This window comes from Enhydra lutris, unplaced genomic scaffold, assembly GCF_002288905.1.
Source record: "Enhydra lutris kenyoni isolate GAN:26980312 unplaced genomic scaffold, ASM228890v2 scaffoldscaffold86, whole genome shotgun sequence".
NCBI classification, from domain to species: Eukaryota; Metazoa; Chordata; class Mammalia; order Carnivora; family Mustelidae; genus Enhydra; species Enhydra lutris.
The window spans coordinates 5,865,593-5,891,604 of record NW_019154170.1 but is presented as its reverse complement, the minus strand read 5'-3'; the positions used below and the strand labels follow the sequence as shown (position 1 = coordinate 5,891,604).

Sequence of the window (26,012 nt, the reverse complement as noted above, 5' to 3'; positions counted from 1 at the left end):
CCTCCCCCCGCCAGGTGTTCGAGGTGGGGAAATTCCTGTGGGGGGGGGGGGGGACACGCAGCTGCTCCCTGGTAACTTCTCTTTGTCCCCATCTGACACAGTTAAAGCAACAGCAAAGGGGTCTACCGGGTGTGCCGGGCCCCCTGAATGTAATCCTAAAAGGTGTGGGGTTTGCAAGCTAGAAACACGGGTGGGGCCTGGGCCAGACACTTTTGAGAAAGCACTTGCTGATCTGGCTCAGAGAGGGGCACACACTTGCGGAGGGTCACGCAGCAGGGTCTGTGCTAGGGAAGGGGGAGCAGGGGGTGCTCCCAGACCCAGGGAGATGTCCCAGGCCAGTCATACTCCAGGCCCTTCCAGCCGGAGGGGAGTTTGTCATCCCCATCCAGCCTCCTTCCGGGCACCTGGGAATGCAGCCCCAGAGCCGGCAGCCCCCCCGGGAGCCTGCCTGGGCACACGGAAGGTGCGGCCCTGCCGGCCCCATGCAGGCACCTGCCCCACTGGCACCCCGGGGGTCGCAGACCGCAGGGCCTCCCTCCAGCCTCTTAGACGGAAGATGGCCAAGGCTTGGGGAACTAAGCCCAGGGGTGACCCAGCAAGATCTGGAACCTTCCCTAAACACACTCCTCTCCGCTCCAGCCCCAACTGCATGGCGTGAACGTGTACACAGGGCGACGGGTGCAGGTGCTGCCCTGCTGCCCTGCTCGACCTCACAGAGGTTTAAGAGCCCCGTGCGTTTGTAGCCAGGCTCAGAGATGTCATACCCGCTGCCCAGAACCACACAGCTTGCGAGCGAGCGGCGGAGTGAGGACTCGGACGCAGCACCTGATGGCCGCAGGGCCTGGCGGGCAGCCCTCCCTGTCTACCCGGGCCGCAGGAAGTGGAGGGCAGCGGGCGCGCGCGGGCAGCTTCCTCAGACTGAGTGAGATGGGGCGTGCCGAGACCTGCTCTGTCTGGGATGAGGGCAGAAGGCTCCCTGGGACTGGCCTGCAGTTTGCAGGTCTGGGGAATGGGAAGGCGATGGCCAGCGCTGGGAACCTGGGGCTTGAAACCCACATCCCGCCCACTTTACCGGCGACTTAGGAAGAAGTTAAGACCTCTGGAGACCTCTCCCTGGCCCTGTGTGCCTCAGTTTGCCCCTGCCTGGTAGGCATGAAGGCAGGCTGTTGTCCACTGTGTCCCTGAGCTGTCTCTCCATTTCTGGCTGGCTGGGGGGTCTAGACCTCTGGGAACAGCTGGTCCCGATTTAGCAGGGAGGCAGCCCCTGCATTCCTGGCAGTTTGCGGTGAGGAGGAATGTGCTGAAGGCCGCTGGACACGGAGGGGGGTGTGTGTGCAGGCGGGGGCTCCTCGGCCCAGGAACCCGCCCTCAGGAGCCACTAGGGACCCGGCACGGCCCTGGGCAGGTATGCCAGGCGTCCAGACCAGCCGGCCTCCCTTGCACTGGGCTTCTCATTCTTCAGGGCAGGGCTGCTGGGCTGTGGGAACCAGGAGGAGGGGGGAGGGAGGGAGGATCAAGTTAGCAGACCAGCCTCCCTGCCTTTGTGTCTGCGGCCCGATCCCACGCTGCCATGGGGTTTATACTCAGGACCCAGGAGGGGCCTGGTTCAGGAGGGCCTTGTGCAAACAATGGCAAACATAGATGGGGAAACTGAGGCACAGGGAGAGAACTGTGTCCATGGTCATAAGGGAGCTAGGAGCAGAGCTGAGAGGAGGAATTGGGTCTGCAGAGGGTGGCTCTGGGTCCCAGTCCCCTGGTGGGGGCAGAGGGACAGGAAGAGAAAGTGTCCAGGGCAGGATCTATGTGGGTCCAGAGCAGAAAGCCCCCTGAGCTGGACAGTCTGGAACCGGAGGGGGACCAGACCCAGCTTCCAGTCTCTGCACTCCAGGAGCCACGCTGGGGCTGACTGCGTTTGCCCACACCACACCCTTGCCTGGGTCTCCCTGACTTACTGGGGCTTCTCTGGGCCTCTGGCCCTTTTGCCCTTTGATGCCCTGAGCTGCTGCCATTGGGAACAGAGTGTGTGTATGTGTTTGTGGGTACTGGGTGTGCACCGATGGGGAACCGGGAGCATTTTTATCCCACCATCCAGAGACTGTGGAGACAGCAGTGAGCTGGGAAGCAAAGTTCAAGGGGTGGCTCCTAAGCAAGGAGACATATTGTATAAAGATAAAAGTAGAAGGAACACAAGGCAGGGTGCGGGAGACAGGGGTATGAGGAGGGCTTCATAGCCGGGGTGGTCAGGGAAGCCCTCTCCAAGGAGGGGAACCTCAAGCTGGATTGGAGAGTGGATTGAAAGGAGGGACCCAGCCATGCGAACATCTGAGTCAAAAGTGACAGCTTGTGCAAAGGCCCTGTGGCAGTAACTGGTACAGTCAGTTCAAGGAACAGAGACGGGTTTGGTGGTTCCTCAGTGTGTTAAACATAGAGTTACCCTGTGACCCAGTGATTCCACTCCTAGATACACACCCACAAGGATTGAAAACCTGACGCATGGATGTTCATACAGGTGTTACTCACAATAGCCAAAAGGTAAAAACAACACAAATGTCCATTCATGGATGAACAGATACACACAGCGTGTCCCCCACGTACTGGAGTGTCCCTCAGCCACCAGCAGGAGCGAGGTGCCCCCATGCATGGCCCTGGGGATGGACCCTGAGCCCACAACGCTCAGGGAGGGAACCAGACACGGGAGGCCACACGGGGTGTGAGTCCCTGCGTGTGACACGTCCAGACCAGGCTCATCTGCGGATGGGAAGGAGGTTAGAGGTGGCAGGGGCTGGGGAGAGGGATGCGGGTGATGGTTGATGGGAACAGGGTTTCTTTCGGGTTGATGGAATGTTCTGGAACTAGACCAAGGTGATGGTTGCACAACATTGTGAGTGTACTAAAAACTACTGAGCTGTTCACTCGATAATGGTGCAGATGGTCAACATCATGAGTGTCTCACAACAATCGAAAAACAGCAGAGAAGAGGCAGCCTCTCCAGAGGACGAGGTGCAGCTGGAAGCAGCCGGAGCAGGAGCCCCCCACTCCCACCCCATGCCCCCCACCGCTGTCTTCCCTGGCCAATGTCTGCGCGCTGGTGGGAGGGGGAGGGCCGCGGCCGGGGAGATCCCCGGGTCCACAGCGGCCCACCTGGTTCACCCCCGCCCTGTGCCCTCTGCTCCTCCAGCTACTGTCCAAATATGACCCCCAGAAGGAGGCAGAGCTCCGCGGCTGGATCGAGGGGCTCACAGGCCTGTCTATCGGTCCTGACTTCCAGAAGGGTCTGAAAGATGGAGTCATCCTGTGCACGTGAGTGTGGGGGCTGTGTGGGGGCTGGGTGCTGCCCATCCTGCCGGCACCCTCCACCTCTGGCGGGAAGCCTGCGCCCTCTCCCTGCAATGGGTCTCTGGTCTCAGGTCTTTCTTGTCTTTCATTTTCTTGGGTTACTGACCACAAGCACCCTTACCTTCCGCCCTCCCCAGAGCGGGAGGGCCTCCAGGCTCCGCTGCGGAGTGGGAACTCCCAGCTTCCCAGCCTCCAGCTGTGGCGCTGACACCTGCCACCATGGTCCTGGGTCCCTGCTTCCTTGGGGGTGAAGTGTACGTTGCAGGAGGGGAAACTGAGGCCTGGGAAGAGGCAGCAAGGCTGCTAGGGAAGGCATGGGTGTGACCAAGTGTAGAATGAGTCTCTCACGTTTCTGAGGTTCCCCTGCGCTAATGGAGGTCCCCCGTGTGTCCCCTGCCCCAGACTCATGAATAAGCTGCAGCCGGGCTCGGTCCCCAAGATCAACCGCTCCATGCAGAACTGGCACCAGGTGAGGGCCGGGAGGCGGGGCATCACGAGGTCGAGCGCAAGGACCTCCTCCGCCCGCCAGGCATGCGGCCGCGGTCGCCTCATGATCCGTCCCCTGCCTTCCCCAGCTGGAAAACCTGTCCACCTTCATCAAGGCCATGGTCAGCTACGGCATGAACCCCGTGGACTTGTTTGAGGCCAACGACCTGTTCGAGAGCGGGAACATGACGCAGGTGCAGGTGTCTCTTCTCGCCCTGGCCGGGAAGGTGAGGCCCAGAGGGAGGCAGCGACCCTCCTGGGGCCCCGCGCTGCGGTCCACGGGGGTTAAGAGACGCCCTGGATTCAGCCCCACCTGAGGCTCCAGGCACTTGGGGTTCAGGGCCGAACGGGGCAGCCTCCCCGAGACCAGCATCCCATGCCAGAGCGGCCTGTTTGTGGGAAGCCACGAGCCGCAGCAGACGCACACCCATCCCCTGGAGGCCTGAGTGGACACGAGGGTTCGATCTTCACTTTTTTGTAGATGATAAAAAAGTTCTGAACTGTGAGAAGCAGCCTGAAGAAGGGGGCCTTGGACCCAGGTGTGGGGTCTAGTGACCTGGGAGGCCTGGAACAGCATTTCAGGAGGAGGGAATTGCAAGCCAAGAGGCATTTCCTGAGCACCCTGGGGCCGCCATGTGGGGAGTGGAGTAGGGAGACCAGGGAGGGGCGAGGGGCAGGGGCGGTGTGGGCAAGCAGGTGGGTTTCTGGAGGCTTGGGTAGCAGGTGATGGGAGGAGGCCCAGGGTGGCTGGTGACGACACCTTCCGGAACTCCTGTTCTGAGCTAAGCTGTCCCCTGGTGGCAGGGGCGGTTGGAGCCGGATCCCCACGGTTGCGCTGGTCTGGGCCGGGCTCGAGGGTCCCGGTGGCCCCTCTGTGACCCTCCCAGGACCCCTCCCTTCCAGGCCAAGACAAAGGGGCTACAGAGCGGTGTGGACATTGGCGTCAAATACTCAGAGAAGCAGGAGCGCAACTTCGACGACGCCACCATGAAGGCGGGCCAGTGTGTCATCGGGCTCCAGGTGGGCTCCCCCTGCCTCGGGCCCTGTGCCCACCTCGGTGGGGGGTGGGGGGGCTGCCGCTGGGACCCAGGCCCTGTCCAGCCCTGGGCCCCCTCAGGTTCAGGGCAGGATGTAGAGGCCTGGGGGGCGGGGGTGGCCTCACCACTCCTGCCTCCCTCCCTGCAGATGGGCACCAACAAGTGTGCCAGCCAGTCGGGCATGACGGCCTACGGCACAAGAAGGCATCTGTACGACCCCAAGAACCACATCCTGCCCCCCATGGACCACTCGACCATCAGTCTCCAGATGGGCACCAACAAGTGTGCCAGCCAGGTGGGGCTCCCGCCGGACCCCCGGCCGCCACCCCATGGTCTCCTCCTTGCCCCACGGACGTGGCTGCTCCCCACAGAGGATCCCACCCTGGGTCACTCTCCTGCCGCTCCGCCTGTCCCTTCTCTGTCCCTGCTCCCACTTGTTACCTGTCCCCGGGGAAGCTGCTGCTGGGCTCTGGGCCCCATTTTCCCTCAGAGGAGCGCCCAGGGGCCGGTCCAACACTGGTGGCTTTGACTCCCGGGATGCGCTCTCCTCTTGCACGTTGCCCGTATCCGTACAACGGTCTCGGAACTCTCGGGTACTTGGGGGACCTCGGCCCCAACCTGGGGAGCTTCCTGCCGGCAGGGAGAGCCGGACGCAGACGCCAGGGGGTTTCCAGGGAGGGGGTGGCTAGTGGTGGGGATCAGCTCGGCACAGGGGCAGAAGAGAGAGGGCGTCCCAGCAGGGCGGGGAGGGACCTGGTCAGGCAGAGATAGCTGGGGATGGTGGGGGGGCAGGGGCCAGTGCTGCTGGGCCTCCCTCCCCGACCCTTCTCCAGCCCTGAAGCACTCTCCTCCTGTCCAGGTGGGCATGACAGCTCCGGGGACCCGGCGGCATATCTACGACACCAAGCTGGGGACCGACAAGTGTGACAACTCCTCCGTGTCTCTGCAGATGGGCCACACGAAGGGTGCCAACCAGAGCGGCCAGGTCTTTGGCTTGGGGCGCCAGATCTGTGACCCCAAGTACTGCCCTCAAGGCCCCGTGGCCGATGGGGCTTCGGCGGCTGTGGGCGACTGCCAGGGCGCAGGGGAGGCCCCAGAGTACGCCCCCTACCGCCCCCAGGAGGAGGCTGGTTACTGAGACGCCCGTGCAGGCGTCTCCACACATGGCTGCGTGTGGTTTTGGGGTTCTTCTGTGCTTGTCTTGTTTTTCTCCTTGTCTGAGCGCTGCCGGCTGAGAGCTTATGGGGAAGGGGTGAAGCAGGGGCAGACCTACGCGGTGGGAGGGCTCCGGCCACCGCAGATTTCCCAGCAGGCTTTGGGCTTGAGCTGTGGGGGTTTGAGGAAGACACCGGGGTGGGGAGGAGACCAGCCCTGAATGGTTTCCGGTTGCCTCTCCTTTTCTTCCCTTTTCTCTTCTGATCAGTTTGTGGTTTCTGTACCCACAGAAGTTTCAGGCAGTTTTAATGAAAGAAATTTTTTTTCTTTTTTTTTTTTGAGGAACAGTGGTGGGAGGATGGCGGAAGGGGTTGCTGCGAAGGAAGGCAGCCCCCAAGGAGAGAGGGCCAGGCCAGAGTCCAAAATATTTGAGGTCTTGTGGGAACTGGATTTCTCTAGCCCTCTCAGACTCACCTGTGGCTCGTCCCAGGGGCTAGTGGGGAAACTGAGGCCCAGCCAGGACAACAAAGTTCTGGGTGAAAAAGGCAGAGCCACCCCCCACCCCCACCTTCCCATACTTATCTGCATTCCTCTACCAAGGGAAGAGGACAAGTTCTCTGCACTAGGATCCCCACCCAGAGGTCCTACCCAGGGACTGGCCCCCGTCCAGGAGCCCTGGGACCAAGAGATAATGTGAAATGTTGACTGTGGACCAAAGGCAATAAAAACCTCTTTTTAGGAAGAAGCTGCTGGTGGAGCTGGGGTCTGCTGGGGGTGGGGGGTTGGCTTGGATCCCGGTCTGGGGCCCTGGGGCCCTGGGGTGGGGCAGCAGGCCAGCCTCTAGCGGTTCTCTCAGCGGCCTTGGAGGAGCGGAGGCCCGGGGCTGGCAGGGAGTGAGGGTGGAAGCAATGTGGGATGAAGAAGGAGCCTGAGGGCCAGGACCTGGGTGGGGGAAAGGGGCTGGAACTCCCTGCCCCTTGGAAAGGATCTCCTAGCCCCACAGGCAGCTCTGGTGTCCAGCCTCCTGGCCTGGAGTTCCTGGGCTGGCAAACTCCTATTCATCCCCCAAGCTCCAATACCAACCCCTGCCCTCCAGCTCCCCTCGGGGCTGTGGTCCGTACACTTGTATACTCTTCGCCACAAGCTCGGGAAATGTCACTTTTCTGGAACGGACCCGTAGGTATTCCTCAAAATGACGTGACCATTATGACCCAGGATTCTAATCTTGGAATATTGGGGTCCCCTCCCCCTCCTGCCATGGCCTGGCCCACTGCAGGACCGAAGGACTATTTGGGGGATGAACAAATGATGACCAATCGAACCCCCACTTTGCGGACGGACAAATGGGAATCCCAGGGTAACGAAGCGAGCCTGGCAGGATCCGTGTCCCCCAGGGGACACTGGGGAGAAAGGGACCTCCTTCCTCAGGGACCTGCGGCACTGCAGGCGGGTACTCAATGTGGGGAAGCAGACTGTCCCGCGTGTCCGGAGGTCGACCCGCGTGGGGTGAGCCGACCGCCCAGCGACCCACCGTGACGCAGCAAGAGGCTAGCGGTTCCTTTAAGAAACCCGGCTCCGCGCGGCCTCCTCCCACGGCGCGCGTGGCTCCCGCAGGCCCGGCCTGTGAGTGGCGGGGGCGGCAGCCAATAGCAGGGGACTCCTGCGGCGGCGGGCCTCCCAGGTGAGCGCGGTCACTGCCGCGGGCTCAGGACCCGCTGCGGGCCGAGGGAAGGCGGCAAGAGGTGGGGGCTGGAAAGGTGAGAGGGTCCCGGGGAGAGAGCCTCGAGGATGCCGGGAGGCGGGGGTGGGTGGGAGGGGAGCAGGTTCCCGGGAATGAGGGGCTGGGGGCGGAGCGCAGGCTCCGCGCCCGGAGAGTGGAGGGCGCCGGAACGGACCGCTCATTGCTGGGAGGAGACTGGGCAGGAGCCTCCCCTGACAGGGGCTTGGCGACATGCACCTGCGGCACCTCTGCCCGTTAGAGCTCCCACTTGCCCTGCGTCCCAGCTCCCACCTGATGGACAGCAGAGCCCGCAGTGGCGGGCCGGGGGTCCTGGGTGCGAGTTCCGGCCTCGTCCGTGGCCTGGGGCCCGTCCCCGCCTCGGTTCGTCTTCGTTACAACGGTGGGGCCGGCCAGAGCTGGACAGTCGTAGCCAAGGTGGGCGTCAGGAATTGCTAGCTCCAGGAGCCCGCATCCCTGCCTCTTCTCCTTACTCATCTTGGGGATCCTGGGGTTCTTCTCGGCGGGGAACCCCACGTGAGGGGCGCGTAGAGGGGAGCCCTGCCTCCCGCGGGGTGACTCTGCTTGTCTCTCTGCGGGGCGGGGCAGGCCCTGCTCCCAGCCGGGCGTGTGAAAGGTTCAGCACGTGTCACCCTGGAAGAGCCGGGGGTGGGGGGTCCTTCGCAGGGCTAGGGATGAGGCCGGGGGCCAGGAACGCGAGGTCCCCAGGGGACCTCGGGTGGAGCCTGGCGACTGCGGAGTTGAGCCGAAGCTCCTCCCCCTGAAGAATTAGTTGATCGCCTTTTGGACGCCCGCCCTGCAGGGAGCGACAGCCCAGGCACCCAATCAGGTGCGAGGACGGCTTCGGGCAGGGCTCCCATTGGCTCACTCCGCCCCCAGGGACAGAACAGACACTTTAATACTTGCCTGCGGCTTGGTTCCCAGCAGAGCCTCCAGGAGCCCGCGCCATGGGGTGGAGGACTCGGGGGTAGAAAGGGCCGGATTTACTCGCAGCCACACCGCACGTCCTCAGGCGGGCGCTCCGTCGTGGGCTCTGTCCATTCCCACCATGGCCTTCTGGACGCAGCTCATGCTGCTGCTTTGGAAGAATTTCCTGTACCGCAGGAGACAGCCGGTAATGCCAGGACTGATGGGCCAGGGCGGAGTGGCTGCGGTGTCCGCCGCTGTCCCTCACTCCCCCACCTCTTCTGCCCCTCCCCCAGGTCCAGCTCTTGGTGGAGTTGCTGTGGCCTCTCTTTCTCTTCTTCATCCTGGTGGCCGTCCGCCACTCCCACCCCCCACTTGAGCACCATGAATGTAAGTCACCCAAGGACCAGGCTCTTTTTTGAGGGGGGTGGAGGTAGGCAATGGGCCCCCCATCCACAGGGGCCCCAGTAGGGGTCCGAGAGCACAGACTGGGCACCCAGTAAAAGTCTGAGTGAGCGTGCTGTTGGGGAGGCTGTGGACATGGTGGGGACTCCGGCAAGACCCCCATGCCCGGCATCCCCACAGGCCATTTCCCCAACAAGCCGCTGCCCTCGGCCGGCACCGTTCCTTGGCTCCAGGGTCTCATCTGCAACCTGAACAACACCTGCTTCCCGCAGCCCACGCCCGCTGAGCAGCCTCGCGTCCTCAGCAACTTCCAGGACTCCCTGTGAGCTGGCGGCAGTGGGTGTGATGGCCCTGGGCATGGGGGTGTCTGCTGAGACCCCACCTCCTGCTCCCTCTGTCCCCAGGGTCTCCCGGCTCCTGGCAGACGCCCGCACTGTCCTGGGGGGCCCCAGTGCCCACAGAACGCTGGCCAGCCTGGGAAAGCTGATGCCGATGCTGAGAGCTGCGGGCACAACAGGTGAGGCCGGGCCTATCTGGCAGGGGTGCGTTCTGAGCCTCCATCTGTCCAGCTGTGTAATGGGCAGGGCGGGGCTGCCTCCGGCCAGGCTTTACCTAAGCTCTCGCTTCTGTGTGTTCTTCCCCCAGCCCAGCGTCAGCCAAGCGACCGACTGCAGGACCTCCTGTCCCTGACCACTGAGCTACTGGGGACACTGCTTGGAGAGGTGAGATGCGGTGGTGTGACACCAGGCTGACTCTGGGATGCTGCCCTCAGAAAGTCCCAGGACTTCCCCATCGTGGAGCAGGGGCCTCTGATTCCAGCTTCCAGGCCAGTGCCTGGGCTGTCCCTGGCACCTGGAATGATGTTCCTCATCCTGTTAGCACCCAGATAGGCTGTGTCCAGCTGGCACGGGTCCAGCCAGCGAGCCCTGAAACGAGTCCGTGTGCCTTGCAGCCTCCACTTCCCTGTTTGTAAAACGGGGTCTAAGAGAGTACAGCCCGCACAGAGCATGGCAAAGTGCTCGACACCTAGTGAGAACTCCGTCAAGGCCAGTGTCACCCTGCTTGCTGTCTTTCTCCCCAGGGGTCCCTGGGGTCAGTGTTGGACCACGCCCAGGAGTCCGTGAGCAGCTTTGTGGAGGCAGCAGAGGACCTGGCCCAGGAGGTAAGAGGCCCCTCATCCTGTGCCCCAGCCCGCAAACTGGAAGGGTAGGCTGCCAGGCTGGGGAGGTGACGGGGCAGCCCGGCGCTTCCCTTGGGTAGGTTTTCGGGGAGCTTGGGCAGAAGGAGAGAGGGAGGTGCTCCTGGCAGGGTGCCTTGCCCTGGTTAGGCTCATGACTGGCTACCAGCATCATCTGGTGACCTCTCTCTAGCTCCTGGCACTGCCCAGCCTGGTGGAGCTCCGGGCACTGCTGCGGAGACCCCAAGGAGCAGGTGGGCCCCTGGAGGCTGTGTCGGAAGCCCTCTGCAGTGCCCGGGGGCCTAGCATCCCCGGGGGGCCCTCCCTCAACTGGTACGAGGCCAGCCACCTGAAGGAGTTGGTGGGGCAGGAGCCAGCAGCAGCCCAGCCCGACCACGGCCTGAGTGAGTGACCGACCTCTGCTCCCAATCTGGGAAGTGGGGCATTGGGAGTGGAGGCAGGGCCTCATGGTGCCCCTGCCCCAGGCCCTGCTTGTGCTGAGCTTGTGGGGTCCCTGGAATCTCACCCACTGTCCCGCCTGCTCTGGAGGTGTCTGAAGCCGCTGGTCCTGGGGAAAGTGCTATTTACACCCAACACTGCCTTCACCAGGCAGCTCATGGCCCAGGTAAGGGCAGGAGGGGTCCTGGGCCCCTCCCTCAGCCCAGGGAGCACGGGCCAGGCCAGAGGGAGGGCCCTGCCCCCGAGGCTCCCTGCGGCGGGCTGTGGAAGCAGGGTTTTGAACAAGTTAGAGTCTGCCAGGTGGCAGGGAGAGGGACCGTGTGGGCTGGGAGTCAGAGGTGCAGTGGAGACGAAGCAGCGGGGGAGGGGGAGGTCCTCGGAGTAGGTGAGAGTCCCAGAACGGCTGGCCTGGCGTTTCTCTTGGTGCTCCCTCCCCAGGTGAACCGGACCTTCCAGGAGCTGGCTCTGCTGAAGGACGTCCAGGAGGTGTGGGGCGCGCTGGGGCCCCAGCTCTTCGACTTCCTGAATGACAGCACGAACCTGGCGACGATGCAGGTCTGCAGGTGGAGGCCGGCCGGCAGATAGCCCCCAGCCTCCCCGGCACGTCCTCCCTGCCCGAGATATGGGCAGAGAGCAGGGCAGGGCCTCCTGGGCAGGTGTGAAGAGGCGGGGATAAGAAGAGGAGTGATCCGCCCAGAGTGCCCTGTGCCGACTCCCCCTCCCTCACCCCTCCCCAGAGGCTCCTGCAAGCTGGGGACAGAGGAAGGAGGCGGCCGGGATCTGGAGGCCAGGCCCAGGCCAAGGCCCTGCTGGCCTTTCTGGACCCCCATGGGGACGGCTACACCTGGCAGGAGGCCCATGCCGACGTGGGTCACTTGGTGGGCATGCTGGGCCGTGTGATGGAGGTGAGCGGCCGACAGCTTGGGAGCTCTGTCTGGCGGTGAGGCAGGGCCCGACCTGTGGTAATCCAAGGGCAGAGGCCAGCCCAGGGAGGGGGACCAGACTGGGGTGGTGGCTTCTCCTAGGAAAGCCTGAGGATGGACACGGCCCGGGCCTTGCGGAGACCTGATGGAGCTGGGCTCCGCCCCGGGGCTCTGGAGGAGAAGCACTGCCCGACCCCTCCTCCCCACCCCGCAAGGGCCACCCGGGCATCCAGGACCCACGCTGAGGCCCTCCCCCAGTGTGTGACCCTGGACAAGTTGGAGGCGGCATCCTCAGAGGCCGCCCTGGTGGCACGGGCGCTGGAGCTGCTGGCAGAGCGCCGCTTTTGGGCCGGCATCGTCTTCCTGGGGCCTGAGGAACGTCTGGACCGCGCACAGCCCCTGGGTCCCGGCCACGTGCGCGTCAAGATCCGCATGGACATCGATGCTGTCACGAGAACCAACAAGATTAGGGACAGGTGTGGGCGGGGCCGGGTGTGGGCGGGGCTTAGGGGGCCGTCGGGTCTATGGGAGACCCGGATGCACAGAGCGGGGCGGGGGAGGGGGGGGCGGCTTGGACCAGCTGGGGTCTACGGTGGGTGGGGCCCGGGCTTCTCCCTGCAGCCGACCGCCCCGCCCCCTGCAGGTTCTGGGACCCCGGCCCGGCCGCCGACCCCTTGACGGACCTGCGCTACGTGTGGGGTGGCTTCGTGTACCTGCAGGACCTGCTGGAGCGCGCGGCGGTGCGTGTGCTCAGTGGCCGCGAGCCCCGGGCCCGCCTCTTCCTGCAGCAGATGCCGTACCCCTGCTTCGTGGATGACGCGTGAGCGCCCGCCCCGCACCCCCTCCGCCAGGCGACACGTCTCAGGCCGGGACCGGGGCCCCAGCTCCGTTGGGAACACGCGTGCCGTCGGGCTGCCAGCCGCTGCTTGCGCGGGACATCTCCCTGTGCCCGGGAGCGGGCGGGGCTGGGGCCGCTGGGCGCGGGGTCTCTGGCCGCCCCCTCAGCCGCCCCCTGCCTCAGGTTCCTGCGTGTCCTGAGCCGGTCGCTGCCGCTCTTCCTGACGCTGGCCTGGATCTACTCGGTGGCGCTGACGGTGAAGGCCGTGGTGCGCGAGAAGGAAACCAGGCTGCGCAGCACCATGCAGGCCATGGGGCTCGGCCGCGCCGTGCTGTGGCTCGGCTGGTTCCTCAGCTGCCTGGCGCCCTTCCTGCTCAGCACCGCGCTGCTCGTGCTGGTGCTCAAGGTGCGCACACCTCAGCCTCGCCGCCGCGGAACGGGAGCGCGCGCACAGTCGCAGGCCAGGGGCGCCCCCAGGCCATCCGGCAGCCTGACCCGGGCTGTCTGTGGCCCCTGCAGCTCGGGGACATCCTCCCCTACAGCCACCCGGCCGTGGTCTTCCTGTTCCTGGCGGCTTTCGCCGTGGCCACCGTGGTCCAGAGCTTCCTTCTGACCGCCTTCTTCTCCCGCGCCAACCTGGCGGCTGCCTGCGGAGGCCTCGCCTACTTCGTGCTCTATCTGCCCTATGTGCTGTGCGTGGCCTGGCGGGACCAGCTGCCTGCGGGTGGTCTGGTGGCTGCGGTGAGACCCGGGCTGGGCCGAGGGCGGGGCGCGCTGGGCCGGGCCCCTCACTAACGCACCTGCGCCCCCCTCCGCAGAGCCTTCTGTCTCCTGTGGCCTTTGGGTTCGGCTGCGAGAGCCTGGCGCTGCTGGAGGAGCAGGGCGAGGGCGCGCAGTGGCACAACATGGGCACTGGACCTGCGGCCGACGTCTTCAGCTTGGCGCAGGTTTCTGGCATTCTGCTGCTGGATGCCGTGCTTTATGGCCTCGCCACCTGGTACCTGGAGGCCGTCTGCCCAGGTTAGCCCTAAGGGCGGGCGTAGGGACTCCTCCCGCGCCTGCGGCAGGGAGGCGGGGCTGAGGGGCGTGGTGGGGGCGGGGCTGAGGGGCCCTTTGGTGCCTGGAGGCGAGGCAGGGGAGAGGGTGGTGCTCCCGGGCATCCAGGCCCAAGTGGCCGCATGGGAGGCACGTCCTGAGGCGGGCAGATGGGGTCTCCTGCCTGGATGCCCTAGTGCCAGGCGCATGGCCAGAAGGTGGCACACTCCATGGGTTCAAGAGGTGACTGAGCACGGCTCCCCTTCAGGCCAGTACGGGATCCCCAAACCGTGGAACTTTCCCTTTCGGAGGAGCTATTGGTTTGGACCTCATTCTCCCAAGGGTTCCTCCCCACCTGCCACCCCGAAGGACCCAAAAGGTGAGGCACAAAGAGACCTAACAGCCGCTTCCCTGTCCCTATCCCCCGAGTCCTGTAAAGACCCAGGTCCTGCAGATCCCAATCCTCTGGCTATCTCCATCTACCCGGGCTCCCTGGGTTGCCCCTAGTCCCTGAAGACTGCAGCCTGATAGGTCACTGACCCTATGGACCTGCCTTCATGGCCTCACGGGTCCACCAGACCCCACCCCCCACCTCCACCCCTCCCCCAGCCTAGGGCTTGCACGGTTGAGCCTGCCGTCCTTCCACAGTTCTGATGGAAGAGGTACCCCCGGGCCTGATCCCAGGAGTCTCCATACGGGGCCTGGAGAAGCGCTTTCCCAGCAACCCGCAGCCGGCCCTGCGGGGGCTCAGCCTGGACTTCTACCAGGGCCAGATCACTGCCTTGCTGGGCCACAATGGAGCCGGCAAGACGACCACACTGTGAGCAGCCTACACGCTCCTCCTCACCCTCCACCGAGCCTCGGTTTGCACATCTGCTTAATGGGAGAGGCATCTGGGTCTCCACCAGGGGGGCAGGAACCCCAGTTCATTCTGGGTACATAATAGGCAGGTAACCATGGGCTCCAAGCCTCAGTTTCCCTCCTCTGCAAAGTGGAGGCATATAGTAGGTCTGGGCAGATAGTAGGTGCCTTCTGAGTGCTTTGGCCCCTTCTCTGGGGGTCTCTGTTTCCTCCTCTGAGACCCCTGCATCCCCAGGTCCATCCTGAGTGGCCTCTTTCCCCCAACCCGGGGCTCCGCCTGCATCCTGGGCTATGATGTCCAGTCCAGCATGGAAGCCATCCGGCCCCACCTGGGCGTCTGCCCGCAGTACAACGTGCTGTTTGACATGTGGGTCTCAGAGGGCTTGGGGTGTGGCTTGGGGGGGGCTGGGTGCTCTTGGGACTCTGCCGGCCACAGGGGCCACTGTGTTCGCTATGGCTGCAGGCTGACCGTGGAGGAGCACATCTGGTTCTATGGGCGGCTGAAGGGTCTGAGTGCGGCTGCTGTGCGCCCCGAGCAGGCCCGTCTCCTGCAGGATGTGGGGCTCATCCCCAAGTGGGGTGCACAGACACGCCACCTCTCTGGTGAGCCTAGCCCAGGGAGGAACCTCCGGGTGGGCAGAGATGAGGCTGAGGGAGGGGAGTGGAGTCGTTATCCAAAGGGTGGAGTGAGGCCAGAGGAGACGCTGATTTGGGGGACCCAGAGGGTGAGGAAAGGGGCCTGAAGACAGCAGCCCTGCCCAAGACAGTGGGGGCATCATGCTGGGACACCCACCCCTGTCTCTGCACACCCAGGTGGGATGCAGAGGAAGCTTTCAGTGGCCATCGCCTTTGTTGGTGGCTCCCGGGTCGTGATCCTAGATGAGCCCACAGCTGGTGTGGACCCTGCTTCCCGTCGCAGCATTTGGGAGCTGCTGCTCAAATATCGGGAAGGTAGGAGTTGGGAGGTCCAAGGTTCCCCTGGATTCTGTTTCAGGGGCCAGAAAATTTCTGATGAGAAAGTGCTTGGAATAGGGTTTTGAGGGATGGATAGGAGTTGGATGCATGGGGCAGGCAACTCCTGGCAGTGGCCACAGCTTGGGCAAAGACCTCACATCCTGGTGGTATAGGTGGCTTGGGTTCCTGTTGCCCAGGTCGCACACTGATCCTTTCCACCCACCACCTGGATGAGGCAGAGCTGCTAGGAGACCGTGTGGCTGTGGTGGCAGGAGGCCACTTATGCTGCTGCGGTTCCCCGCTCTTCCTGCGCCGTCACCTGGGCTCCGGCTACTATCTGACGCTGGTGAAGGCTCCCGCGTCCCTGGCTTCCAGCAGCAAGGTGAGGGCTGGAGCTGCCCTCTGACCCATGACCGCCACCGCTCCAGCCCCAGCGGCCATGGCAGCTGGTGCCCCTCTGCCCACAGGGGAAGCCTGACCTGGAGGAGAGTGTAGATGCCGGGCAGAAGAGGGAGCCGGTCAGCTGGGGCGGTACAGCTGGTGAGAACTGGCGGGTGCGCCTCCGGGAAGAGCCAGGGCAGCGGGCTCCCTGACTGCTACCTGAACCCTTGACCTTGGACCCTGAGTTGGACCCGAATCCTGGCCCCTGCCTTTAACCGAGCCTGGGCTACCACTGACCCCGACCACATGTGGACTTCTGGCCCCACCTCAGGTCCCACCTTGCCCTTGGTGGCTCACCCTAACCTCCCCCGCCTGCGGAGACGGGCTTCTCAGGGACCAGCCATACCCCTCCCCCAAGGAGAGTGGCCGCCTGCTGTGCCAGCGCCCTTGATGCGCCGCCCTGCCCACCAGGTGTGCCCAGGCTGCTGTCCCTTGTGCAGCGGCTGGTGCCCGGAGCGAGGCTGGTGAGGGAGCTGCCCCATGAGCTGGTGCTTGTGCTGCCCTACGGGGGTGCTGTGGACGGCAGCTTTGCCAGGCTTTTCTGGGAAGTGGACCAGCGGCTGGGGGAGCTGGGGCTGGCCGGCTACGGGATCTCGGACACCAGCCTGGAAGAGGTATGGCTGCTGGGGGAGGGCTGCCTGGAGGAGGAGGCAGCCTTGGAGGGATGAGGAGAGGCCTGCTCAGGGTCGGCAGCCTGTCCCAGGGAGGAGGAGGGGCACCTGCAGGGGACCAGAGGCTGGGAGCCTCCTGGGGAGGCCTGGGGACCCACAGTGTCTTAGGAGTGGGTGGCTCTCTGCTGTGGGGTCCCAGGCTGAGCCCCTGCTCTGTGTCCCCAGATCTTCCTGAAGGTGGTACAAGATTGTGCTGCGGCCACAGACCCGGAGGACGCAGCCACAGGTCCCTGTCCTTGACCCCTAACCCCGGTCCAGAGTTGGACTTGACTTTAGGTCAAGTCCCCATCCTTGGTGTAGTCTGACCCAAGGCAGAGCCTTGACCTCCACCCCTCATTCCTGAACCCCTCTGCCTGTGACCCTTGACCTTGACTCAGAGCCTAGGCTGAACGGTAGCCCTGGAGCCTGACCCTCACCCCTGCCGGCCCCACAGGTGGTAGCCACAGCCAGCACCCAGGCCGAGGCAGTGCTCGCCTAGATGTGACCACACAGCTCAGGATCCTCCCTGAAGAGTCCATTTTGGAAAATGGGGAGCTTGGTGAGCTATCCCGCCCTGATCCGGGGGCCCCTTCCTGGCCACCACTGCGGGAGCACTGACCCCCCCATCCCCCACAGCTCTGTCTGCCCCAGAGACGCAGGCCCTGCGGGGCTCTGCACAGCCCCGGGTGTGGGGCTGGGCACTGACCCGCCAACAGCTCCGGGCCCTGCTTCTCAAGCGCTTTCTGCTTGCCCGCCGCAGCCGCCGTGGCCTGTTTGCACAGGTGAGGGGGGCTGGGCCCCAGAGAGCGCGCGGGAGACTTGGGGGGCCTGGTGTCTGCGATGGTTGACTGCTCAGGGGCCTCATTTGACTGGTTAACCCCAGAAGTCTCCCCTAATCTGAGCACCTTTAATGAGAGTAGTGGGGAGCCATGGATGGTTCTAGAGCAGGAGCGAGGAAGGACACTGGCAAGCCTGGAGGGGAGGGCAGGGAGGGCAGCTGACGGGCCTGTCCTTCAGATTGTGCTGCCTGCCCTCTTTGTGGGGCTGGCGCTGGTGTTCAGTCTCATCGTGCCTCCTTTCGGACATTACCCGGCTCTGCGGCTCAGTCCCAGCATGTATGGTGCCCAGGTGTCCTTCTTCAGGTGGGTATAGACAAGAGGGGCCTAGAGGCCGGCGGGCCAGGGGCACAGACCTGACTCTGAGCTGCACCCCGCAGTGACGACGCTCCTGGGGATTCGGAGCGCGCCCGCCTGCTGGAGATGCTGCTGGAGGAGGCGAGGCTGGAGACCCCCCCGGGGAACAGCTCTACCAGGTGGGGCCCGTCGGCCTGAACCTCGTCCCTCTGGGGCCTCAGGTTGTCTCTCCGGACCTCAGCCGGTTGGCCTTGAGGGTGTTTGGAGCATCCCGGGGCCACCTGGGAGCTGGAGCGACCACGTCTCCCAGCCTGCGGAAGGCTCGGTGCCCACAGCCCTCCCCCTCCCCAGGATGCATGAGTGCCCAGCACCGACTGTCTGCCGGTTTTGGGTGCCTGAAGTGCCCGCGGGTGTCGCTGAGGTCCTGACCAGCGGAAACTGGACCCCGGAGTCCCCATCCCCAGCCTGCCGATGCAGCCAGCCTGGTGCCCGGCGCCTGCTGCCCGACTGCCCCGCCGCGGCGGGTGGCCCCTCTCCGCCCCAGGCGCTGGCCCGATCTGGGGAGGTGGTGCAGAACCTGACAGGCCGGAACCTGTCCGACTTCCTAGTGAAGACCTACCCGCGCCTGGTCCGGCAGGGGTGAGCGCTTGGGCCCCCAAGCCAGGAGGTCAGGGCGGGGGGCCTCCCCTCACTTCTGCTGCCTCTGCGGCACCCCAGCATTGCACGCTATGTCTGCCCCACTCCCATCCCCCAGCCCCAAATCTGCCTTTCTGCCTCTCCTGCAGCCTGAAGACCAAGAAGTGGGTGAACGAGGTCAGGTGAGGAGGGTCCCATCCCTGCGCCCTCCGCCCACCCCCCCCAGGTGTTCACCTGCTACCCCCTGCCCCATCGCCGCACAGGTACGGGGGCTTCTCCCTGGGGGGCCGAGACCCAGGCCTGCCCTCGGGCCAGGAGGTGAGTCGCTCGGTGGAGCAGCTTCGGGTTCTGCTGGATCCCCCGCCCGGCGGGGCCCTCAACCGCATCCTGGACAGCCTCGCGGCATGGGCTCGCAGCCTCGACAGGGAGGACAGCCTCAAGGTGGGCTGTGGGCGCCGCGGGCTGCTGGCTGGGGGGCCAGGTGAATTGCCTGCACCCTGACCGTTGGGCCCTGCCCGCCCCTAGATCTGGTTCAACAACAAGGGCTGGCACGCCATGGTGGCCTTTGTCAACAGAGCCAATAACGCCGTCCTTCGCGCCCAGCTGCCCCCGGGCCCTGCCCGCCATGCCCACAGCATCACCACGCTCAACCACCCCCTGAACCTCACCAAGGAGCAGCTGTCGGAGGCTGCGCTGTGCGTGCCCCCCTCCTCCCGTGCGCGCCCCCCTCCTCCCGTGCGCGCCCCCTCCTCCCGTGCACGCGCCCCTCCTCCCGTGCGCGCCCCCTTCCTCACGTGCCTGCCCCCCTCCTCCCGTGCGCGCCCCTTTTCTTCTGTGCACTCTCCCCTGCTCAGCTGCCCGGTTATCCTGAGCGGAGGGAGCTAGAATGGGACCCTGCCCCACTCTTGCTGTGCATATAGGCCTGGGGAATGGGACCCCATCAGGCTCAGTGGGCTCCAGGCTCCCCCAACAGCCCACGTACCTCTGCCCTAAATGATTCCACTCATCTCCCCAACCAGGCCATGGACCTTTGTCCCCTCAGGGTTGGGCAGAGCTCTCTGAACAGCCCCTGCACCCTTACCCACAGGATGGCCTCATCGGTGGACGTGCTTGTCTCCATCTGTGTGGTCTTTGCCATGTCTTTCGTCCCGGCCAGCTTCACCCTCATTCTCATCGAGGAGCGCATCACCCGGGCCAAACACCTGCAGTTTATGGGGGGCCTGCCTCCCACTCTTTACTGGCTCGGCAACTTCCTCTGGGACATGGTGCGGGGAATGCTTGGAGGGGTGGGGATCTGGCCGCCTCTCACCACTGCCCCTTTCTGGCCCCTTCTGCTCAGGCCCTTGTCCAGGATGGCCTGGGTGCCGTCTTGGGGAAGGTAGAGACTTTGTGTCCTGCCACCGGAAACACAGGGAGGTTGGGATGGGCCACAGGGATGAGGATGGCAGCTCCTGCCCTTGCAGACTGAGGGCAGTGATTACCGTCTCCAATGCAGTGTAACTACTTGGCGTCAGCGTGCGTCGTGGTGCTCATCTTTCTGGCCTTCCAGCAGAGGGCGTACGTGGCCCCTGCCAACCTGCCTGCCCTCCTGCTGCTGTTACTACTCTATGGGTGAGGCCTCCCCAGGGCCGCAGGGCCTATTCTTACTGACTTCCCTCCCCCAGCACCTAATACGGTCAAGGGGCACCGGACTCCATACCGGCTCCCAGGGAGACAACGTGCTGGTCTGAGCTGAGCCCAAGCCTAATCTAAGCTAATGATGTGCCACAATGGCCTTAAAAGCTCCTCGCGAGGGTTGCCACACCAACTCCTGGCCCCCCCATTGGCAGCAGGGGCGATGGGAGGGGAGCTCCCTATTCCTCTTAGAGCTGCACAGCCTCCCATCAGGTGGTCACCGGTGGCTCCTGTGACCCCGCAGCTGGTCGATCACGCCGCTCATGTACCCTGCCTCCTTCTTCTTCTCCGTGCCCAGCACGGCCTACGTGGCGCTCACCTGTGTCAACCTCTTTATCGGCATCAACGGCAGCATGGCCACCTTCGTGCTCGAGCTCTTCTCTGATCAGGTGTGGCCCTGCCTCAGGCTGGGACTGGGTTGGGGCGTTGGCCTCAGCCCCTGAGCCACATCCCTCTTCTCGTCCCCGAGCAGAAGCTGCAGGATGTCAGCCGGATCCTGAAACAGGTCTTCCTGATCTTCCCCCACTTCTGCCTGGGCCGGGGGCTCATCGACATGGTGCGGAACCAGGCCATGGCTGATGCCCTTGAGCGCTTGGGTGAGAATATCCCTCTAGGTGGGGAAGTGCCAGCCAAGTCAGTTACACGGGGTAGGGACAAGCAGCAGCCCCCAAGATGAGAACTAGAGGTCTTAGGTGGCTCCAAGTTTGAGTCAAGTTAGAAGTGCAGCAAAGCAACCATAAAAACTAATTCTGTCTTGGGTCATATCACAAGAGGCCCAAGGCACTAAATAAAGGAGATGAAGATATGACTGTTTTCTAGGCCAGCTGGAGCGCAGTTGAGGGAACCATCCCATTCTTGGTCCTTTTGCTAAAGAACTCAAGGTGACTGGGATGGGGAGGAACCCAGAAGCCAAGCCCACCCCCTCATGACCTAATTCCTCCTTTTTTTTTTTTTTGAGATTTTATTTATTTGCTTGACAGACAGAGATCACAAGTAGGCAGAGAGGCAGGCAGAGAGAGAGGGGGAAGCAGGCTTCCTGCAGAGCAGAGAGCCCGATGCAGGGCTTGATCCCAGGACCCTGAGATCATGACCCGAGCCGAAGGCAGAGGCTTAACCCACTGAGCCACCCAGACGCCCCCTAATTCCTCCTTCTTATCCCCACAGGAGATGGGCAGTTCCAGTCACCCTTGCGCTGGGAGGTGGTCGGCAAGAACCTCTTGGCCATGGCGGTGCAGGGGCCACTCTTCCTCCTGTCCACGCTCCTGCTGCAGCATGGCGGACGCCTCCTGCCGCAGTCAGTGGGGATCAGGTGAGGGTGGGAGGGGCTGGGGCCGGCTCTGGGCTCACATACATCTCTGTCCTCAGACCCCAACCAGGGTCGCTGCACCCCCTGGGGGACGAGGACGAGGACGTGGCCCAAGAGCGGGAACGGGTGGTCCAAGGGGACACCCAGGGGGATGTGTTGGTGCTGAGAGACCTGACCAAGGTGGGTGCAGAATCCTGGGTTTGGGGGCTCCCCCTGGCCCACCCACCTTTCTCAGGGCCCTGAATTCCCCCCAGGTGTACCATGGGCAGAGGACACCAGCTGTCGACCGCCTGTGCCTGGGGATCCCCCCTGGTGAGGTGAGGGCCCAGGGCGGAGGTCTCGGGGCAGGGGCAGTGAGCGGCTGCCCCACTGTGTGCCTGCCCCCCCTTTACCGAACACCTGGTCTGCGCCTGCTGCCCTTTGCTGAGCAACGGCTGACTGCCGACATTTGAGTTCCTATTTTGTGCCAGTGCACTCTCAGGAGGCACCCACTGCATGCTTCCCTTTCTTGAGACCTACTGTGTGCAGGAAAGTATTAGAAAGCCTCTACTGAGACGCAGCAAATTATTATCGCGCACCGGGGGTGCCCATGCATGCGCCACTAACCTTAGTCAAGCCCCTACCATGGGTCAGCGGTGGGGGACCAAGTCTCGTGCTGAGCCCGTGTGTGTACGTGTATACAGGGGAGTGTTGAATGCCCCCTCGGTGAGGGTCGACTTCCGGCAAGCCTAACAGTACTTAGTGAGCCCTTGTTGTATACAGACCTGTAGCAAGCGCCTGCTCACAGCCAGCATTTATCAGGCCCGCGCCCTGTACCATTCACCTTCCAGCACCTGCGATGGGCAGCCGGGTGTGCTGAGAGCTGGGTCTTGGCCACCTGCCTGGGGCCAGCACAGCCCTGCAAACGCGTGGGGGCCTGGTGCTGGTAGCTGCCGCTGTGCTTTCTCCAGCGCCTGGTGCGCGCCAGCCAACCACTCCACCCTGGGCGGCCGGCCCCCAGCCCCAGCGCTGCGCCCGCCGTGGCGGGAGGCATTCGCAAGTCTCCAGCCCCACTACTGTGCGCGGTCTTTATGGGACACTTACCGGGTGCCGGCGTTGGTGAACTACAGCCACCCTTCCCTGCCGTGCGACAGCTTTACGGCTTCCTGCACACCCCAGTACTGCTCCCAGGGGTCCCCCTTGCTCACAGCCCTCCTGCAGACACTGGGACCCCCCCCCCCCCCCCCCGCCGCCCGGGGAATTAGCAGCACCAGGACAGAGCTGGGGCCTTGCTGAGTGCTGTCTGTGGGGCACCCGCAGTGTTTCGGTCTGCTGGGAGTGAATGGAGCAGGGAAAACCTCCACATTTCGCATGGTGACTGGGGACACGCTGCCCAGCAGTGGGGAGGCCATGCTGGCAGGCCACAGGTGAGGGGGCTTGGGTGGGGGTGGCCCCCAGCCTCGTTGGTCCCTACCCCATCCTACCCCGTGCAGGGACTGTGCTTCAGCAGTGCAGGCGTGTCCCGCTGGCCCCAAGCCCTATGTCCCCACAACACAGCACGTGGACTAGACTCTGCCTCTTACCCCCTGCCTCTTAGCATAGCGGCCCAGGGTGCGTCGCCCTGAGGCCCCACCCCGGGCCCCCAGCGTGGCCCAGGTCAAGCCAGTTCCCTGAGCCCCTCGTCCCCTCCCCCAGCGTGGCCCGGGAGCCGGCGGCTGCACACCGCCACATGGGTTACTGCCCTCAGTCGGATGCCATCTTCGAGCTGCTGACTGGCCGCCAGCACCTGGAGCTGTTCGCGCGCCTGCGCGGTGTTCCCGAGGCGCAGGTTGCCCAGGTGACCCACCACCCCGGGATCGCAGCCCCACCCTGGCCCTCCTTGGCCAGGCCCAGAGTCCACGTCCCCTCCCCCCACCCCGCCACGCCTCTGTAAGGCACCTGCAGTCCCCCAGCTCCTATACTCTGGAGTGGCACACTGCAGGCTCTGCCCCCTACTTCCTATTCCACCTGACTTTCCCAGCCGTGACCCCGCCCACTCTGGCCTTGACCCCATCTCCCCCTGAGGCCTTCCGGCTTCTCTGCCTCTGGGTCAGGTCTGGTCCCTTTGTCATCCTGGCTCCTCCCCTCTTATTTACCTTCCCCCATTTGCCGCCAGCGCTTCCCAACGTTCACTGCCCACTTCCAGTTCACTGACCCCAACCCCCCATGCTCACTGCGCGCCCTCCATCTGCTCCCCCCACGCTCACGCTCACTGCTCCCCTCCCCGCGTTCACTGCCCCTGTCCCGAGACCCTCTCTCGCTCGGTCCACCCCACAGACGGCGAGCCTGGGCCTGGAGCGCCTGGGGCTCCTTCAATCCGCGGACCAACCTGCGGGCACCTACAGTGGAGGCAACAAGAGGAAGCTGGCCACAGCGGTGGCGCTGGTGGGGGACCCGGCTGTGGTCTTTTTGGTGCGTGGGGGCGGGACTGGGGCGGGGCCTGGGGGGAGGACTGGAGCTCGGCTTATGGCATCTCCCCCTGCACCCCCCAAGGACGAGCCGACCACCGGCATGGATCCTAGCTCTCGGCGCTTTCTCTGGAACAGCCTCCTGGCCGTGGTGCGGGAGGGCCGCTCCGTGGTGCTTACGTCACACAGGTGGGTCCCGCTCGGGTCGCTCCAGGCTGAGGGTCAAGGTGGTGCAGGCCCAGGGGAGCGAGGTGGACCCGGCGGCAGCGAGAGGCGGTCAGAGATGGAGTGGCCTTGACCTTTGTGGGGAGGACGCGCCGACCACGGTGACAGCCGACCCCTGGGACTGGGTGGTCTGGGCTCGCGGGGAGTGTCTGGGGCTGGAAGTGGGGTCCCTCGCGGGGGGCGCAGGAGCTGACGGCACGGGGCTCCTGGCAGCATGGAGGAGTGCGAGGCCCTGTGCACGCGCCTGGCCGTCATGGTGAACGGGCGGTTCTGCTGTCTGGGCAGCGCGCAGCACCTCAAGAACAGGTGCGTGGGGCCCGGAGCGGGGTGGGGTGCAGGCTGGGCCAGAGGGGCCCCAGACACGGGGCCGCACGAAGCCCACTCGGCCCCCCGGGACTGCGGGGGAGACGTGAACCAGGCAGGCCCACAGGGCCGGCGTGGGTGCGGGGGCAGGTGGACGAGGGATGCTCCGGGGGGGCGGGGCCCTGTGTGGGCGGGGCCAGGGGAGGAGCCTGTGCATGGGCGCGGCCCTGGTTGGGGACCGGGGAGGGCGGGGGCGGGCCGGGGGGCAGGCCGGGGGTCGGAAGGGGCCAGTGGTCGGAGGCCGGGCCGGGGATGGGCGGGCGGTGGGGCCCGGCGGACTCTGAGCGCGCGCAGCAGCCGCGGACCCGCCCCCCCCCCCCCCCCCCGCCCCAGATTCGGAGCCGGCCACATGCTGACCCTGCGGGTGCCCGCCGCCCGGTCCGAGTCGGCGCTGGCCCTCGTGGGGTCCGCGTTCCCGGGGGCCGAGCTGCGCGAGGCGCACGGCGGCCGCCTGCGCTTCCAGCTGCCGCCGGGAGGGCGCTGCGCCCTCTCCCGCGTCTTCGCTGAGCTGGCGGCGCGCGGGGCGGAGCACGGCGTGGAGGACTTCTCCGTGAGCCAGACCACCTTAGAGGAGGTGACCGCGGCGCCTGGATGGAGCTGGGGGGGCCGAGGGCCGGGCTCTGGGGCTGACCTCCTCTCCGGCCGCCCGCCCCTAGGTATTCTTGAACTTCTCCAAGGACCAGGGGAACGAGGAGGACCACAGGCCGGAGGCCGGAGCCCGGGAAGGCCCTGCGCCACGCCCACAGCACCCCGGGCTCATCGCTGGGTTCCTGGAGGACCCCAGCATGGCCGAGTCGGTCCTCTGAGCCCCCTTCATCGGAGGGGTCTGCGGGAGATGCTGGGAGGGCCGGGGTTTGGGGCGGGGGGAAATAAAGAGAACTTGTGGCATGAAACTGTGGGCGTCAGGCTGCGTGTGTCCCCAGCCACGGCCCTCCTCCTGCATCTGGACACCCACCACCCCCCAAGTGTGTGCACGCAAGTCTGGCCAGACCCTCAGCTCAGGTGAGGGCCTCTGTCTCAGGCTGGGCACCGGGGGCTCTCGCATGCAGGGACTCCCTAAGAACCTGGACGCCCACGTGGGTCTGGTGGCTCAGGGAGGTACCTAGGAGTGCCCGGTCATGAAGTGGGCATGAGGTCAAGGCTTGGGAATGTTGGGCGGCTTGGAGGGGCCCAGCGCAGGTGGTCCAGCCTCCAGCCTCCCGACCAGGCCAGAAGACCGCCCACCAGCCCTCACCCCCAAAGCCAGGCCCCAGAACAGTGAGTGGTGGGCAGAGGGCCCTCAAAGAGGCTTCTCGGCTGCATCTGGGTGGCCCCGGGCCTGGAGAGCCAGCTGTGGCCCCCGGGGCGGTGGTCTGTGGACCCTGTGCCCTGGAGAGCTGCCCCTCCCAGAGAGGTCATTGGGGGGCTGTGTTAGGGAGGGTAGAGGGTTGGGGTTTGGGGATGGCGGTGGGACTCCAGAGGTGAGGAGAAGAATGGGGGAGAGCAGGCTCTGACCAAGAGATGAGGAGGTTGTGGGGGGAGGGGAGCCGCAGGTGGGGGGTCCCTGAGCGCCCTGGGGCTGGCTCTTGCTATTGAGTGGTGGCCGCAGGCATGATTCCCACCGTGCCTTGTCAGTGCTGCTGCCTGGCATGCCTGGGGTCCGGTCCCTGGACTGGGGGGACAGGGCTAGGGGGTGGTGGCCTGCTGTCCCCTGTGCCACCAGTTTGCCAGAGGTAGGGGACGGAGGGGGCTGGATAGCAGATGTCCATGCCATGCCCAAGGTCTGAGAGAGCAGCTCTGGCTTGGCCGTTCCACGGGCGAGCTTCCTGACGTCTGCAGAGCTGTTAAGGTCCCTACATGTCATCATGC

General features: G+C 64.9%; 2 protein-coding genes across 9 annotated transcripts in view; both read left to right on the top strand.

Moving 5' to 3' along the window:
- Positions 1–6,759, top strand: part of LOC111161784 (calponin 2) — a 7,801-nt gene extending 1,042 nt beyond the window's left edge. Inside the window, exons 2-7 of one of the 3 annotated variants that reach the window (XM_022525737.1) lie at positions 3,179–3,300; positions 3,739–3,805; positions 3,912–4,016; positions 4,726–4,842; positions 5,008–5,154; positions 5,719–6,759. In XM_022525737.1, coding sequence (XP_022381445.1) covers positions 3,179–3,300; positions 3,739–3,805; positions 3,912–4,016; positions 4,726–4,842; positions 5,008–5,154; positions 5,719–5,997 — 837 coding nt within the window. In that variant the 3' untranslated portion in view covers positions 5,998–6,759. Of the gene's footprint in view, positions 1–3,178; positions 3,301–3,738; positions 3,806–3,911; positions 4,050–4,725; positions 4,843–5,007; positions 5,155–5,718 lie in introns of all 3 variants that reach the window. The other 2 variants (XM_022525736.1, XM_022525738.1) reach the window with 2 other exon arrangements.
- A 1,808-nt stretch (positions 6,760–8,567) lies between these two features.
- Positions 8,568–25,119, top strand: LOC111161701 (ATP binding cassette subfamily A member 7). 6 transcript variants are annotated; one of them, XM_022525535.1, is made up of 47 exons: positions 8,568–8,581; positions 8,680–8,866; positions 8,955–9,048; positions 9,244–9,385; positions 9,468–9,580; positions 9,709–9,785; positions 10,145–10,225; positions 10,434–10,644; positions 10,726–10,865; positions 11,138–11,254; positions 11,437–11,604; positions 11,881–12,098; positions 12,266–12,442; positions 12,644–12,866; positions 12,980–13,201; positions 13,279–13,480; positions 13,764–13,874; positions 14,144–14,315; positions 14,592–14,723; positions 14,793–14,959; positions 15,170–15,307; positions 15,508–15,692; positions 15,778–15,850; positions 16,163–16,365; positions 16,588–16,648; positions 16,856–16,960; positions 17,038–17,183; positions 17,530–17,543; positions 17,618–17,713; positions 17,886–18,173; positions 18,320–18,352; positions 18,434–18,611; positions 18,696–18,865; positions 19,258–19,435; positions 19,666–19,781; positions 20,089–20,233; positions 20,317–20,440; positions 21,009–21,138; positions 21,210–21,330; positions 21,405–21,467; positions 22,450–22,556; positions 22,825–22,966; positions 23,446–23,580; positions 23,662–23,765; positions 24,015–24,107; positions 24,498–24,738; positions 24,821–25,119. In XM_022525535.1, exons 2-47 carry the CDS (start codon positions 8,801–8,803, stop codon positions 24,968–24,970), a joined length of 6,372 nt encoding a protein of 2,123 aa, XP_022381243.1. In that variant the 5' UTR covers positions 8,568–8,581; positions 8,680–8,800; the 3' UTR covers positions 24,971–25,119. The 6 variants fall into 6 exon arrangements, 5 of the variants coding, with proteins under 5 accessions (XP_022381243.1, XP_022381242.1, XP_022381241.1 ...); XM_022525534.1 differs by having other exon boundaries at positions 17,419–17,543; positions 20,143–20,233; XM_022525533.1 differs by having other exon boundaries at positions 17,419–17,543.
- The last annotated feature ends 893 nt before the right edge of the window (positions 25,120–26,012 follow it).